The sequence below is a fragment of the Nyctibius grandis genome, chromosome 10, assembly GCF_013368605.1.
Source record: "Nyctibius grandis isolate bNycGra1 chromosome 10, bNycGra1.pri, whole genome shotgun sequence".
Classification (NCBI taxonomy): domain Eukaryota; kingdom Metazoa; phylum Chordata; class Aves; order Nyctibiiformes; family Nyctibiidae; genus Nyctibius; species Nyctibius grandis.
In genome coordinates this window covers 2,407,578-2,425,437 of record NC_090667.1, presented here as the reverse complement: position 1 = coordinate 2,425,437, position 17,860 = coordinate 2,407,578, and the positions used below count along the sequence as shown (strand labels likewise).

At 44.9% G+C, this 17,860-nt stretch overlaps 1 protein-coding gene across 2 annotated transcripts in view; it reads left to right on the top strand.

Annotated features, from left to right (window-relative positions):
• Positions 1-17,860, top strand: part of FSTL4 (follistatin like 4) — a 219,524-nt gene that overhangs the window by 104,661 nt on the left and 97,003 nt on the right. For both annotated transcript variants that reach the window (XM_068409411.1, XM_068409410.1), the window contains exon 4: positions 14,720-14,910. In XM_068409411.1, the coding sequence (XP_068265512.1) occupies positions 14,720-14,910 (191 nt within the window). The remainder of the gene's footprint in view (positions 1-14,719; positions 14,911-17,860) is intronic.

Sequence of the window (17,860 nt, the reverse complement as noted above, 5' to 3'; positions counted from 1 at the left end):
TGATTTGTCATTCGGGCTTTACCCTGGAATATCTGTCACTCTCGGTGCTGAAAATCTTCAGGAATAACATGTTTTCATCCCCTTATTTCTGCAGTAAGAAGCTTCCCACTCTACTTTAGTGACACGTATAATGAAAAATCCCACTGCCGACGGTTCAGTGTGGGGATATTGTTATCTTGACATGCCTCCGGCACATCTACTCCAGAATTGGTACCCTGAACCGCAGAAAGGTTATTTACGTTGTCAGCAGCAAAGCACTTCCAGGGCTTAGCTGACTGTCCCATTCATCATCTATCATTATAGCGCTTAAGAGGAAAGAAAAAAAAAATCCCACGAAGAAATAGGAGAGGAATTCATCCTCAAAATTCAGCTTGTTGCATTGGTGAGCTTTTATTTATTCATTGTGTTTCTTGATCTGCTGTATTTGCTCCTCATGCGTGGATTTAAAGTAGAAATGCAAATCTAATTGTTTCTGTTGTCTGGGCTTCGATGGGAGAGGGCAGGAGAAGCAGCGTGGGTTTGTGGTGTAAAGTTAGAGTAGGTGTATTTGTGTTTTTCTCTCTGTGTGGGAGCCCTGAGAGCTGTAATGCTGCAGCTGCCTTGGTACGGGCAGGTCAAGGTGTACTCAAGGTGTAGCTGGGTTGAATGTTGGGGTTCATTGGCCCAGTTGGTGCAGTAGGAATCGGAGTCCTCATTTGCACCATTTGTCACACGGAAAGGATCTGATTTAACACTTCGTGGAGTTGGGATGTTCTATCATTAAGTGGCAAATTTTTACTATCTGTCATGGGAAGCTCTATTGATTTCTGGGTGGCATATATTGTGCAGGATGATTATAGTAGCAAAAATCCAACTGAAGTGTTGGAAACCCTTAAAACTACTACAGTGGAGTAGTTTTGACCTCATAAAATTCTGGAGGAGTAAGTGGACTCTCACACATACATGTGCATATTGTAAATGTTTCCCTTTAATCTGTTGTTGCTGGACCAATTTGAGAGTTTTCTGTGTGAAGATTCTAACTCCTTTTTTTTTTTTTTTACATTAGAAGTACCTTCTCCCTCCTTGTGCATGTTTTCCTCTTTAGAAGTTGATATTTTGTAATTACAGTAATGTCCTTTAGGGTGTACGTTACAATCTACTAATGAGATGCCTGAGAGGTCTCCTAATGACATCTGAACAACAGTCACAGCACATCGTTATTAGACCGTTACATGCATCCTTAACAATAATAAATACTCCTGCTTACTGTAATCATATTGTCCTTTAGTGCTTGGCAAGAGGATCTCTGAGACTTCACCGTTCAAGTGCGAGGAGGGGAAGTGCCTGGAGTCAGCAGTCATTTTGCGACGGGTTTCTCTGAATGTCTTTATTATGAGGATGTGGAAGGACACGCAGTCTGGGGATAATTACGGTGTTTTCCTATTGCATTTGGATTGAAAATGTCATGAGAAATAGTTGCCAGCATGTGCGCATACCCTCTGCTCTCCCTGTCTGCAGGGGCTGTTGTAAACATCGCACACCTTCTAAGGGGGGATGTTACTGAGAGGTGACCGTAGGCAGTGGCTGGCTCAGATTTACTAAAAAAGTTACTGTGAGAGAGGATGAAGCCATCCCAGGGCAGATCCTGCAGTCTCGTGGTAGAAGCAAGAGTGTCTCCAAGCAGGCAGCAAGGAAAACCTGTTTACACAAATACTGAAGAAAAAAAAATGAATGTTCTTGCCTCCATCCATCACCAAGGATGGCGTATCATTCATATTGCTGCTGACTTTTCCTATGCATACTTTGTGGTACTGATAAGAAACCAGACAGTAAGAAATAAAGTACCTTTACCAGGGAGTCAGATTCATGGGATCCCTAGCGTGGAGTGATGGTGGAGCACTCCTCCTCACAGTAGAAGCCAGTGAATTGTTAGGGAAGATACGTGTTTCAGAGCACAGCAGGATCAGTAAAATTTACGTTAGTGCCAGAGGGCTTTAACGTTTATTAAAGCTTCCAAATAATGTATTTGCTGTCTAAAAGTATTTGATAGATGTGCCAGTCAGCCATAAAAAAGTGAGCATTGGTTACTTCCTGAAGGAACCCAGACAGTTTTGCTTTCTCTGGTAGGAATAAGGTAGAGGATTGTAAAATGTCAAACAACAGATTGTGTGGCATCATCAGCTGAAGCAGGATAAGGAGCAAACGTACCGTTTATCTAACAAAAGCCGGTTTGGTTAATTTCAATTATAGAATGTCTGGGTTAAAGTCGTGATGAGATTTTCCACGTAGAAATGAGGATTGTGAGTTGGCTACAGTGAAAAGGTAGCCGAGGCTTTCTGGTCGCTCAGACCAATGGACCAGTGCTCTTCCTCATGTAACTACTGAAGTGTGAGCTGAGCTAATCATCGCTGTACAAAAATTAACTCCTCCAGTTTGTGATGATAAGTGGATGTGTCATAGATGTCTTCAGGTGCTTCAGATGGCCAGAAGTAGTTGGGTTTTTTTTGTCCTGCAGATTGCTCATGAAGATTTGACTTCAACATCAATAAAGCAGCACTCCCCAAACATTAACAGTCTGCCAGGTCTGTTCCCTTCATTTAGAAATAGCAATCTTAGGTGGAAAAATTAAAGCTAAAGCACAGCACCAGGTATAAACTGATCTTAAGAGCAGATGCATTGCAAAAGATATTGGCTTTAAAACAAGTCTTCCTCTTGTTCACCTGTTCATGTGTTTGGTTAAGGTTTTCCCTTATCTCTGGCCTCCAAACCACGTGTGTCAAACCCAGGATGATAGCTCTTAACGTCTTGTCCATCTCCTGCTTTTGCTGCTTCTGTACTCGAGGCTGTAATCTTTCGCTGACAACCACATCTGCTGCTGCTGTGTTTGTAGACAGAAGGGTCCCAAAGATCTGTCAAGCTGTCTTTATTCTTATTGTTTGTGTTTGGGCAGCGCTTGGAGCCTCTAACCCTGTGCCAGGAGCTCTCTGAATGCATGTTGAGAACCTCATCTCAGAGCCTCTAAGTGGACTGACGTGGGACAAGGAGAAGTATGGGTTAGTGCAGATTGCTCCCTAATCCCACTAAAATCTCCCCACAGTCCTGCAGCTCCCCCAAATACTCCTTTTGTCCATCACAGCGAAACCACACTGCTCAGAGCCTTCCTGCCATTGCTGGTGGTCCGAGGGGTTCACCCCCTGGAAAGAAACCTCTCTTACCCAGCCATCCTTACAGCAACAGCATGAGGAAATATGTAGAATAAATATCATCTACTTAATTCTTTCTAAAAGCAGGGGTTTAGTTGTACAGCTCTGTACAGACTGAACATGGAGCTTGCCTGTGCCATGTCACGCTGTGATGTGCATCTCGGAGAGGCACCATGCAGGGGAGCATCAGGCCATTGGGATCACACGAGTGGAGATGTCAGTCCTGTGCAGCAGGATTGCCTTAAACTAATTACCTTTGATTTGTTGAAGCAGCGAAATTGGAAATCAGTCTGGATTTATGCAGAACACCCAAGTCTGTTCTCAGAAGCTCTGCTCAACCTTTACCATCCAGGAGTGTGGCTTTTCATAGAAAGGTGTTTTCACCTTTTTGTTGTTTCTTTGTGCATTTTTTTTTCCATATGGGAAAGTGTAATAATATGGAAGATCCCTTCTGGGCCAGGCTGAGCACAACAAAGCTCTGGGCTCCCATGGGAGGAGAAGCAGTGGTGTCTTTCCCGAGGACACGCTCTAGATGCTGGTGCCTCTCTGAGAAATCACTTGTTCAGGAAGCAAATAGCTACCTCAGTATCCCATGACAAGTTTATTGAGCTGCTTTTTTTCCTGTTGCTTGGCTATTTGCCTGCTCTCCAACCCCTTCGTGGGGGGTGAGCAGCCCTGGGAGAAGAGCAGGACGAGGAACATTTCGGGACTCCAGTGCGCGTGGACCTGGGTGAGCGGAGCCAAGCACCTTGCTGTGCTCCCGCTGAAGTGCCACTGACGGATCCACCCTCAGTATCTCAGGGAATTTGCTGTTTGAGTCCTGCTGTCACCTCCCTGCGTTTCACGTTCCCCAAGGCAGCTGGCAGCCACGCACAATTTGATCCTCGAAGTCCGTGCTCTTCAAAGGCAAGTACAACATCCCCGCTTAATTATCCTCGGCAGCGCTCACTGCTCTGCTCCCCGTCCGTGCCAGCCCTCCAGCTCCACTCCCCTGCCACATCCAGCCCCTCAGACCCAGCGTGCGGCTCCCTCGTGGCATCCCCAGCACCCACCTGGCATGTCCCCAGACACCTCTCTTGACTTATTTTCTTCTTTTTTCTTAACCTTAACAAAAGCCTCGCTGTCTTCCCAGGCTATTCAACAGTGTTTCTCAATAATTGAATCAATTCATTATGCTGTGAATTTGTTTCAGGTTGGGATCTTAAGTAATTAGACTTTCTTAAGCTCATTGTGTTGTCACTGTTAAAAACAACTTGTATGGCATGTTTTCCTCTCCTGCTCCTCGCTCCCCCCCCCCCCCCCACATCTGCAACTTAGGATGCAGCATCACTAATTCAGCTTAATAGTTTTTACAAAGTAAAACAATAAAATCTGAAGACAAAATGTGATCTGGAGAGCGTACACAAGTACAAAGAGTTGGGTGTGTGAGTGTGTGTGTGTGTAAGATGATGTCTCTGTGCAGAGTGATAGATCTATGGCAGAGCGGGCTGTGTTGTGAATAAATTAATCATTAGACATAGCCAGTTTTCTGTTTGAATCATGCATAATTCACTCATCATTCCTATTGCTGTATTTGCACTCCCCAAATAGTTTGGATGAGCAGTGCAGGGGTTACTTACGAGTTGTTTGCCTTGACTGCATGGTGTTCCTTCTTCATGTGTTTTGATATTCACGGCATTGTTTCTTCTCTCTGTTTGACAAACATTTTTAATTTTTTAACGTGAAAATAACAGCTAATACTCAGTAGGTGACGAATAATAAAAACAGCAGTAGGAATAGCTTTGTTTGCTTATGGTGTCACATAGAAAACTTTCCCAGCCCAGGCACTGCTGTTAGTTACATCTTCTTTATGGTAAATAGCGGTTGGGAACGCTGTCTGAGTGCATCCTTGGGAGTGACGTCCTGGTGGGGTGAGAACAGTTGTTCACCATGATCTTCTAGAAATCCCTGGCTTGGGAATGGGCTGGGGCTCTCTGTGGGCGGTGGAGCGTCACCTTGTAGTACCACGAAGGGTCTGAGCCAGCTCAGGTGGTGGGCACTGGATGGTGGTAGAGCTGTCCGCTGCTGACTAGAAGCTGAAGGTTCTTGTGAACGTGGCCATGGTCATTTTGGTGCCCACCATGGGATGATAAAATTCCCAGAACAGAGAAAAACAGTCATTCAGAATGTGAGGTGCCTTAGTGAGAGCCACTGTATCCCACAGCTCCTCGGAGAGGGCGGGTGAGGCGTCAGCTGAGCCCAGCGTCAGTCCAAACCCAGGGAAATGACATATGGGATATAAGACTTATGGTTTGATGTACCAGATAAATGCGAACAAAATTCGGTAGATGGAAACTGAAGCTAAACAAATTAAAAATAAAATATGTTTGCCCACTGAGACTAAGTAATCATTTGAAAAAATTACTCTTTATGTGCTTAAATCAGGGCTGGAAGCCTTCCTAGGAGGTGTGCTATAGAGCAAACAAATTAGGGAGCTGCTGCAGGGAAAATCTTGTTGAATTCGGTGCTTGTGCAATGCAGGAGGTCAGAGTGTGCACATGATCTCTTCTGGCTTTAAAAATCTATAAATCCGTGGCATGACGCCTAGGCGGTGATAGGCACTTGATAAATTACATTTATCATGCACTTTCCCACCTGCGAGCTTCCTTCTGCCTCCCTCCCCTGGGGCTGCTGCCAGCATCTCCTGCCTGTACCGCTGCCTGCTCCCTCCCGGGAAGGACACAAATCTAGAACTTAGATGAAGAGGGGGCTCAGAGGTGACCTTATTGCAGTCTACAACTACCTGAAGGGAGGTTGTAGTGAAGTGAGAGTCAGCCTCTTCTCCCAGGCAACTAGCGATAGGACAAGAGGACACAGCCTCAAGCTTTGCCAGGGGAGGTTCAGGTTGGACATTAGGAAGCATTTCTTCTCAGCAAGGGTCATTAGGCATTGGAAGGGGCTGCCCAGGGAGGTGGTGGAGTCACCATCTCTGGAGGGGTTTAAGAAAAGCCTGGCCATGGCACTTAGTGCCCTGGTCTAGTTGCCATGGTGGTGTCAGGGCAATGGTTGGACTCGATGATCCCAGAGGTCTCTTCCAACCTGAGTGATTCTGTGAACTTACTTTGGGACTTGGTGAACCAAGCTGTAACTCTTGGGCTTCCCAAGAAAGGCTGCAAATCCATCTCTCTCTTTTCCTGTGTATTTGGGGCTAAGGCGTGTGATTCATTTAGATTTATGCCATTTGAAAGGTAATTGTTTAAGGTAGGAGTAGAGTTTTTGTTTATAGAGCAGGAAACTTCTATTCTGATGCTGTAAGTTTTTAATATATTTTAAAAGCTCACAGAGTAGTAGATGCTTTTTCTTGTAATAAAATGAAATATTGAATTAAACATAGGCTGAGGCAAGTTTTAACTCTTCCAGGTTGTAAATGTCTATTGTTTAATAGTACCTACCTTGTAGTACATGTTCTATTCCATTTCTGTGATATATTCGGTGAGCTCCTAGTTGCTGCTAAATTATATATGGACATCTGATAAAGGTACATCTTATTAACTAAAACATATCCCTAAGATAAGCAAGTTAGTTTGGGCTTTTATTGTGAGTTGAATTTTTTCGGCAGTAGCAGCTGAAGGATTGTGAACATTCATGAATTTGCATGATGTTGGGCATCTGCTCCTCTTAGTGGGAACTTTACCGGAGTTTCGCTTAACTTGTAAATTCAAATCAGGAATGAAGTAGGTACTCAGCCTTTGAGGGTTTAGCTGTGTGTGAAGTAGGTGGGCAGGTAGCGCTGCGATGGGAGCACGGTGGGATTAGCTGGCTCTTGCCTAAATGTCACATCTGTGGTAGGTGGCTTCCTCTGTGCGCAGGTCTTTGGTGTTTGGAGGCAGCAGGATGCTCCTTGCGTTGTTATCAGACACCACAGAAGCGTTGCAGTGCGGTTACCTGCAGTGGAATTGCTGCAGAGCACTGCCTGGTGTTTTATAGGAGGCTTTCTCTGATCAAAGGTCAAATGATTGCTATCATGACTTCTTACAGATTAAGTTTTGGCTTAATTTTTCTTCATCCTAAATCAGTTTGCTTGGACCTAGTACTTACAGCCTATAAAAATCAGAGCAGGGGAAGGTTCAAAACTCTCAGATGCCTCTAAATTGCAAGAAATCTCAGAATTTCACAATGCTTTCTTGATGTTCTCCTCTCATACTGCAGCGAGCTGCTGCTTGCTCAGAGGAGCCTGTTCACACAACTTGAGAAAAGCAGGTTTTTTCTTCTTTCCAACCACACAGGTAAAGTAGGAGGCAAGTCCATCCAATCTTTCCATGCATGTGCAAAAAAAGCAATTAAAGGAAGAGGAAGATAGAAAGAGACAGATAGAAAATTTGCATAAAGGAATGGGGATTTGCAATGAGACCCCTGAAGAACTGAAGTCATCTTTAATTTTCCTGTCCCTGTGTAAACCTGCTCTGTCAAGGCAAACAGGCCACGAGGCCACGGATTATTGGTGTAAAGAGTTCACATAATCGTCTTACTCAGATTCAGCAGTCTGGTGTTTTGGGACCATGTTTTTGCGGTTTAGGCATGCCAAGGCTTTCATTTCGTATGCATGAAAATGAGCTGTTGCTGATAGGCAATTTAGCAGTAAACAGCACGAGAATTAAGGAGCCACACTCATAAATAAATTTTTATCCTGTAACATTTTAGTTTAGTCCTTTACTGCTGCTTCTAACAATACTGGATAAAGCCTGAGTAAAGCATATGAAAGGATGGACTGTTTGAAAACGAAACCTTTCTCAAATCCCTTTAATTTTATCTAGAAATGTTATTTTTGGTAACCACATGTGTTTTGCCCCATGGATACAGATGAGAAAGCAAAGCTTAGTGTTCCCATCTCCTGCACTGAACTTCTTCCTGCCCAGGGGAACCTCCTCCAGAGTTTTTGGAGGGTCACAAGAAGTTTGAATCTCCTTATATACCTTCTTGTGTGGATAATCGCATACTTTTGTACTTAGCCTGGATGCTAACGACCGCACAGCTTTTGTCGTGGATTTTCTGAAGAGCTGCAGGTGCCACCGGCCATTCGTGCAGCCCCTGTAGTTGTGCTGAACAACAGCTCAGTAACCAGTGGGGCTCAAATCCTCTAAAGACTTCTGTACGTGGTTAGGTTTACACCTACTGTCAGGTTAGCTGTACACCCAGGACTTCGAGATTGGTGCTCTATAGGTGTTATCAGATCATTTTTGATATTTAAAGAAGTACTGACATTTCTAGTAACCATTGCTTTGTAAGGCGCCTTGCACACTAATATTTTACGGGGAGATTGCTTTACCCATCAAAGCAAGCTCTGTGCTTCCTCACTTTATTTTTATTTTATGTTAACTGCATTCCTTTGAAGGACACTTAATCCCCAGGCTTGCTGTTTCTCCGTTATCTGCTTTGACTCAGAAGATTGCTCAGGGATCCCACTGTAAAAACCTGCTACAATTCACAGAAACCAGGAGTAAAATTCTTAAAGAGGGCAATTATTGAGGGAACTGGATTAATGATCTGTCATCACAATTTAGCCACATTCACCACTGACCTTTCACAGAGAGGATGCTCTTGATAAATGTAGTTCATTACCGAGTTCTGACATGAAAACAGAATGGCACTCTGTGTTTCTTGGCAGGCTGATCAATATTTTATCTGCCAAAGCATGCAGAAGTGCTAAACAGGATGAATTACATAGCTGCTGCAAAACAGCATTGCTCGTAGTGAGCAGAGCATGTAAATGTGACAGTTATTGGCCACACTTTAGCAAATCAGACCTTAATACGCTGGATTTTTCTTTTACTTTTCTTCTGTCTTATTGTTTTTCTTTGCATGTCTGTTTCTGTGGTGGTTTTTGTTGTTTTGTTTTGTTTTTTAATTCAAACAGTGCCAGGCTTCACTGGTTTTGAAAGTGCTGTAAATGGATAAAAAGGGCTTGTTTCTTCAGAGATCCCCCTGATGTGGAGGGGGAAATTGTGGGCTTCCCTGGCCGGGGGTGTTGCAGTGTGGTTCCTCACTTTGGGCTCCATCCTACATCACACGACCGGGGCCGCTGCAGGAGCAGGGCTTGGGATGGAGAACCGCTGCAGGCTGCTTCTGGAGGATGTATTTAATGGTGTATTTCTACAAAAAAAAATTGCCAGAAATCCCTGTCTTTTGAGCATGGCAAGTATATTGAAGTTTTATCCAAAGATCACAGGAGGGAGCTGCACCTTGTGTGAGGTTTGTTTGAAAGTCACCAGCATTTTCTTCTTAGGGCTGCAAAGTGGGCTGTGGAGCTCCCAGGAGGGATACAGGCTGACCTCCAGCAGTGGGATGGGAACAAAGGCGTCTTGCCCAGAGCATCCTACCGTGGGACAGAAACCACGCAGCTTTTCAGGGGGAGGCTTGTGTTCAAAGCATTGCTGTCAAATTAGGTGCGTGTTCAAAAAGTACAGTGACCATCAGTAGAAGTGATACAGAGTCTCTTGAAATGGTGAAGGTAGCCTTTTAATATTTTTTTTTCTAATTCCTAAGCTGGAATCCAAAGATAGTGGGGTTACATGTTGTTATTAAAGTTAATGTAAAAAAATTCCCTGTGTTAGATGCTCAGCGTTTTGGTTTTGATGTCAGATGCCTATGGTATGCCCTTAGCTCTCCTCTTCTCCTGGAGGCAGCAGAATAAATCGTACTGGGGTCATGGTTAAAGATGGAAAAGGAGCATGTGTGACTTTTTTTTCTAACCAGCCCTCATATAAAGTATGATCAATAAGTGGAGAACTAGTTTAGGGCATGGAAGACAGAATAGCGGTTTTAGCTCATCCCAAACCTGTGTCTTTGGCTCTCTGTGTCTCGGATCTCCAGCTCTGTGGTGCGAAGGGTGCCCTGAGCCCATCAGCAGGCGATACAGACAGGGGCTCAGCTGGCAGTAGTACAACACAGGCCCTGAGAGCACCATGGTGGCATTTCTAGTGTTCAGAAATAGGGAAGGGAAGAAGTCCTTCAAAACCCATCTCAGAAGAGCAGTGGCGGTCACCTCCCAGCGTGCAGGCTGGGAGACCCACCTCCAAGCAAGCCACCTCTGCAAATGCAAAACTTGTCTGAGCTGGTCGCAATTGTGAACAGAATTCAAGTCCCTGGGAAGCACTAACAAGGAAACCAAGCTGAGAGACATCCATTAATGAGCCCTACCAACGAGAGCGGTCTGAGGTGAGATAAACCACTAATGATGAGCTCAGGTTGCAAAGGAAACTGCTGGGAGCACTTAGCAAAGCGGAGCCAAGAATGGGGGTAAGCGAGAGGGCATACAGATGGGTTTTCTGGGATTCTTTTTGTTTAACAGCTATGGTTGTAATACCTGGAAGAACAGCGAGCATCCAAACGGCAGCAGTGCTGCTGAGAACGTAAAGAGACAGTATTTAGTAGATAAAGCTGGTGGAGCCCAGGCACAATGTAAGAAGATTATGAGTGTCATCGACAGCAGGAGAGGGGCGGGTGGGAAGGAGAGAAGATACAGAGCTGTCCTTTGCAAGACCTATACAGCAGCTCAGGAGAACGACTGTTAGCAGCCTCCGTAGGGAAGATAGGTTAAAGGATGGAATAATAATGCCTAGTAAAGGAGGGGAAGGATTTTACTACAGGAGAGGTTTCTTCTGTACATCAATGGAAGAGGAACCAAATATATTTAGTGTACTGTGGCATTTTAGTGCCATGGTCTAGTTGCCATGGTGGTGTCAGGGCAATGGTTGGACTCGATGATCCCAGAGGTCTCTTCCAACCCGATTGATTCTGTGATTGACTTGCCAGCGATTCAAGTTGCCTGAACGTGTCTCCTCCTCTCCACAGCAGAGGAGCAGGCAGTGTCTTATGGGGTGCCTCCAGCATCCGTGTCTGGTCGCTGCAGTGCCTTGAAGTTGTGTTTGAAATAGCATTAGATCCAGGTTACGCAGCAAAACATCAGCTCAAACCACCCAAGCATGGATGATTTTGGAACTCTTAGGCCAGACTTACTATAAAGTCATAGTTTTAGGTCAAACAGAGTATTTCCTTTGATCTGGAGTGGTTTTCCCTGTTTTTTCCCTACAGTGACATTAACTATATAAATTATACATATATGTCTATATGCATATATATATATATATATTACAGTTTTAGTGTGTTTTCCTATCAATCTTTTAGTTCAGCCAAAGCAGCACAAATTATTAATCTCGCACCCCTGGGACAAAACTTTATTGCTTTTGTGCATCCCGTGCTGCTGAGCAGCGGTACCGTGCCGTGCTCCGGAGCAGCTGCTTGTGCGTCACTGCAGCCCTCAGATGTCTCAGGTGTCAGGGGAAAATGTTGAAAGGTGTGAGACCTGCGGAGTCTGTGACATTCACGCTGTGGAGAGATGCACAGGGATCCGCTTCCAGCAGAGCTGAAGAGTGTGGTTTTCTCCAGAGGGAAGTGAAGGTAATGAGATTCTGGAGCAGTTTTAAGAGGGGCCAAGAGCACCTTCTGACCTTCCGACTGTGGCGTGTGTTAACAACATGTGAAACCAAACTTATTTTTTAAATAGGAGACATAATTGTCTTATTGCCCGTGTTCTTTGCTGTGTACATGGCGAAAAGGTGTTACCCTGCCAGGCAGGATGGGGCTCTGCTGGGTAGATGGTCCGTGACCCTGGACACAGCAGTGGTGGTGCGGAGCAAAAAGTGTTGTCCATGAGTTTATAACAGGATTTGGGAATCGCTGCCAGAGGCTGTCACCAGCTCTGTCCTTTCCTGTATTTCGCTCTTCGTGCCCATCACGTTCGCCTGGAGGCTGCAGCATGGCTGTGACCCTCTGAAAGTCCCAGGATGGGCACACTTACCTTGGGCTGGCTGGCAGCCCAGCCGTGTACTTCTTCGAGAAAAGCACTTTTGTGGTGGCTTTGTTTTCAGAGCCTGGAGGAAATCACGGAGGGTTGTGATGCTCACACCATGCAATGCGGTCGAGAGCTTGGGTGCGTCACCAGTGAGTGACCTGGTCAGGTCCCACGGGTGCAGGAATAGAGATGCAATGTTTGGATTCAAACATCTGCTCCTTGCATGTATTGCTTGTGTTTTGCCATTGCATTAACGCACAATTCATGCTGGGAATTCCGTTTGAACACACAGTTGTGCTGGATTTTGGCTGAGGCTCCAGTGTTCAAGGAGCTATCACAGAATCAATCAGGTTGGAAGAGCCCTCTGGGATCATCAAGTCCAACCATTGCCCTGACACCACCATGTCAACTAGACCAGGGCACTAAGTGCCATGTCCAGTCTTGTCTTAAACCCCTTCAGAGATGGTGACTCCCCCACCTCCCTGGGCAGCCCCTTCCAATGGCTAATGACCCTTGCTGAGAAGAAATGCTTCCTAATGTCCAACCTGAACCTCCCCTGGTGAAGCTTGAGGCTATGTCCTCTTGTCCTATCACTGGTTGCTGGGAGAATTAATTAACCCAGTTAATTTTCCAGGCCAGGTCTGTGGTATCAGACTGGTGCCGGGGATAGCTGTGAGCCAGAGAACTTGTCAATAGAAGCTTAATAAAGTGAGAAGGGCTGTTAGAAGAGACAGGGGGGCTTCAGAAGCACTTAGGTCCTTTTCCAGTCCTGTCTTTTGTGGCCAGAAGGTTGGTTTAGGAGGAAGAAGCAAGAAATAAAAAGGGCTAAAGGGAGTTGTTAGGGTGAGCAGATCTGGTGGCTGCGATACAGACGCAGACCCGGGTTTGGGGTGGTCCCTACCATGGGGTGGACCATGTCAGTGGGTCAGCCCCCCAGTGTCACCATGCAGCTTGCCTGTAGCCGTGCTTTGCTCACTGAGGGGAAACCACAGAGCAGAAACAGAGGTAGAAGCAAATTAAATAGATTTCCCTGTCTTCATTAGTCTCAGATACATCTCTGGGATTAAGATTTGACTGAACAGAAAGGAAAACTCCGGCTCAGAGAAAACTATTATTGCAGCAGCTAAAACGGTATTTACAACAGGATTGCAAAATAGCTGGATTACACTGGGTAGGGCCATCCGTTTTTCTCTTAAATAAGCACGATTGGAAGAAAGAAATCTCTTCATAAGCAATAGCCATCAAATGATATGGCTGAGGGGGAAAAAAAAGCAGAAATAATAAACAGGACTAATAGTAGCTGAGTAGCCTTGTTTTTTCCATAACATGAGACTGATCCCATGAGGGACCAAGAGCTCTTTGGAAGTTGTTTAGAGAGAAGGAAAAATTTTGCAGCTGCTTAATATCTCTGAGCAGTGAGAAACTCTCAAAATTAGAAAGGTCTGAGTTCAGGGTGGAAAATAAGCCTTATCTTGCAGTTATTGCTCGTGTAGCAGTAGGGCACTGACCTGACTGGTGAACACATCCCCAGCCTCCATGTCCTCTCTCACCTTCTCAAGTCGTGGTGCTTTTGAAGTTGTGAGCACAAAATATGAAGGGTGAAAAAAAAAGTCTTGATTGTAGATGGGTTTGTTCTCAGAGAAATGCCTCCCACCTGGAATTTTAATTGTGTTTCAGCTGGAGTGTGACCAGAGGACCAAAAACGGTGCAGCTCAGCAAGAAAAGGACAGTAACACTCGTTGTCAGTCTGCCAGAGTCTGCTGTTATTTTTCAGAGGAATAATGTTTGGAGTCTTTGGGGAGCTGATCTACAAGGGTATTGTCCCTTAAACTGAGGTGATACCAGGTTCCCTCAGATTTAATCGAACAGGGTCAGTGATGGGACTTAAAATAAAAAAGTTGTTTTAAAACCATCATTATCCAAAATAAGGGCATTTACATTATAGAGAAAATACATTGTAGAGTGAAGGGCATCTAAGGGGAACAGCTGAATGTGCTGGTATTGTTGGTGGGTGATGGTTGATGCCCGCACAGTGTGGGACAGCAGGAGCTTTCAGGGTCATGAAGGTTCAGTCTGATTCCTCCAGCCAAGTTGGTGTCACTTCAGAGTGAGTGGCTTGAGGGCTTTTCCATGACAATAACCTTTTTCCCTGGTCAGGGTTTGAGGAAAGCATTCGTGTAAGTTGGCAGCGGGGCGGTGTGCGGGGGCTCCCCGCTGTCCTCCCTCTGGCTGTCTTACCACCTTGGGCTGCCTTGAAGGGTTCCCCAAGATCAGCCCCATGTTTGTCACAGGGTGCCACTCAGGGGTGCCATTTATTTATGTTTGTGGCACTTTCTAAACATCAGCTTCCCCAGGTTTATTTTTTACTTTATAGTCACAGGATAGATGAATTTATTTTATCTTCACAAAAACCTAGAGCCAATTTAACATGGGTGGGGATTACAAAGTTGAGTGTGGAAGTCTGTAACTGAAACCCTGTAATCTGGAAGGTAACATGCTGGAGAGCATCCTTGACAGCAGGATTTAGAAAAACTGCCAGCGATTACAAAAGGCAACGACTGCAGGAGCTCCTCAAGCAGAGCCGAGCGGTGCTGTAGGTGCAGGCAGCCTGTCTTCAGCTGTGCCTTATTTTTCCCTTTAGGAGCTCAGTCCTTTAAAAAGATCAAGGCGAATGTACGTGGTCTGGTAACGTGGTCTTACCTTTTAGGTGACACCTGTACAATGGCAGACTACAGCCAGCTCAAGAGCATCCTCCTGGACCTGCAGGCTCACCGGCAGAGCCCACCGAGCAGCCCGGCCCAGGACAGGGCATCCCAGAAGCGCTCCTTAGTTGAAGATATGTTTAAGCACTTGGATATAAACAGTGATGGGCATCTCAGCAGCTCTGAACTGGCTCAGGTGGGTTTATTGTTCAATGAAAATGGAATTATGAAGTGGATTGCATTTTTCATTCAAAGTGTGAATTGAATGTAACGCAGCAGCACACTTGTGAGAACAGTCGTTTGTAACTGTCCGGCCGGCAGCAGGTAAAGGAGGAAAATGTACTGCAGCCTCCGAGTCTCATCTCTGGGGAGATGGTGTTGGCTCAAATCTTTGAAGCTCCTCTACAAACAAAAAACATGGCAGCTTTCCAGCCCCATCTATGCTCCAGAAAATAAATACTAATCCTCGCTGCTAACTGTCATCTTCTGAAGTATTTCCAGCTATAGCTGGCTTGGAGAGGATAAATTTGGATTTTTTAGGTGCACGTAAGTTAGGCAGAAATCTCTTATTCTTCCTGCTTGCCTCTGGACCATGCATTAGCGTGTAGTAACATGACACAAAGTTGGAATATTTTTTAACAGTTTTTTTTTCCCCAAATCCCTAGGCAGATGCTGAAATGTTGATTAGCAGAACTTAGTAATGATAGAAAAGGTGAGAGCTTGAAAAAAACCTGTTACCTCTAGTTATGGGTGTGCTGTTGGAATTCATCTAGTTGGTCAAGTGAACCAAGGTCACAGCCCAGGCACTCGAACCGATTACTCTGTGTCCTGGACTTGCTCTTTGCACATGCAGACCTGAGAAAAGAGTCCTGTAAATATGAGAAAACACATATGCCAGATGTGGGAATATCTTGTCTTTTCCATTTCATTATGTTATCTGTGAGAAGAATTACCAGCAAACACCTTTTAAGAACCTTTTGGAAGCCAGTACCTGCCCGGGACCTGTTCCAGTTTCCAAGCTGGCCCTTCACACTTTGCTCTGCAGGAACATCTCATCCAACTCGGGCTTCCCAGCGAACATGAAGTGCGTCGCCGTTCCAGCATGTAAATGCAAGTTGTGAGCAAGCAGGGGGACAGACGCAAGCTTACTCCTCCCAGAGCTTGCTCCGTGTAGGACAGTTTGCCTGAATTTTAATCCTCAGGCTGCTGACATGATGCACGATCCTTTCTGTACAATGCAAAGTGTCAGCGTAAATTCCCTTAGATCTCAGAGCTATGAATATATACAATGCTTCATCTAAATGCGATGATTTTTTTTATAAAGACGTGGTAGGTGTAAGAAAACTCTTTTATCTGAATTCAAAGCCAGCTTTTGCATAGTGACGTGGAAGTGTCTGTTCTACTCTCCAGTTTTTTTCCCCTTTTTACATGAAACTTATCCCGTCAGGATATTAAAACTCAACTCGCATGGAAATAAAGGTTTGGCAGCCCTCAAGCCATTACCATTAGGAAGAAACAGTGACTTGCATTTTAAAGGAGCAGGATTCAGTGTGTTAAGGTCTGCCACCCAGTTACTATGGGCTTCGTTTGCAGGTGTGCTTGGAGCCCAGGTCTGTCTCACAAGAGCAACCATAGACCTTGGCTACTATTATTTTAATTCTTCTCACTGTTACCAAAATCAGTAAACGTGCTTGCACATCTAGAGCCCACTTCAGTTTGATGGACCAGAATAAGCCCAACCCTCGCACCCAAACGTCCCCCACCAAGGCTTGCCACCAGCATTGCCGAGTTGACAGCGTGACCACCTCTCAAAAGACAAAATAATGCCAGTTTATGCAGAATATAAATGAGCCATGAATACTTTTAATCCTGAGCTGAGTGACGCTGATCTTGGGCCCCTTGGTGGGAGCGTGGCTGAAGTCCTGACCGGGCTGAGCTCTGGGACTCTCTCAGCAGCAGTACTCACAGTTTATGTGTAACATGACAATTCTTTATTTTTCTTGTTAGCTCTAAAAACAAGATGATTTTCATGTGCTTTTACATGACCAGTTTGTTCACCCAGTTTTCAAGGGGTTTTTTTTAGGCAATGAGCAATTTTTAATTTTCCGTGTTATAGTTTTAACAGACCTTTTCTCGCCTTATTAGGTAGATTTGTGATTGGTTTGCATTGGCTCTTTAATTTGAAGCTCTCTGCGACTTTAAAATTCCCCCAAAGATGGGAATTGCATTGCTCATGGGTAGAGGCAGCTGAAATGAACATGGTGCCGTGGGATCTCGTTCTCTCTGGCTGCTGCATGAGCTGCTGCTGTGCATTTTCTTTGTTTTATTTAAAAGAAAAGTAGTCTCTCGAGCACTATAACCTTGTCTGCAAGGAAAAGCTTGAGGCAGGGTAACGTGCATTGCTGCAGAAAAAAGTCATTTTTAAGACCTGAAGGGGGATCTTTAGGTGGCTCCTTGCAGAGGGATTCACCCCAAAGGAGAAACTGGAAGCAGAGTCCCTCCGGAGAGAGGACAGTCCTGCGTCGGGGCAGCACCTATCCCCAGGAGATGGCGAGGATCTTTGCCCACTTGTTTGTTCTCCACAACAGAATTGCTCTGAGCAAAAGATATGGCAGCAGATGGTCCATCCCCTCTATTTAAAGCTGCTTTGCCTCCTGGCTGCTGGCAGACCCTGTCGAACAGTTTCCCTCCGGACCTGGCAGTGTGAAATGCCCATGTAGTTTTGCAGCCGTAGGAATGCAGGGCTATTAACAACAGTGGTAATTGCAATGTTATTTCCAATTAAAACTTGAATGTATTTTAAAGTCAGATTCATAAATCTACTGAATTTGTTACAGCTGAAGTGTTTTGTGTTGTTTTTTTTTTTTTCTGACATTAAATCAAAAGGACTAGTAAAAACTTGTCAGTCTTATGAAAAGTTAATCAATTTTCAATACAAAGGTAGACAAAGGGAAATTTCCATCTTTAGAAGATTGATCTTGGAAGTTATGGTTGATCTCACTTTTATTGAACAATTTTACTTGCTAGGTGAAGGGTCATTTTTTTAGCATTATTACTTTAAATTGCTTCAATATAATGGGCCAAGACTAGAATAGTAAATAAAAGAGGCCCTGGACTACAGCAAAAAGCCCTCCTGCCCAGAAGAT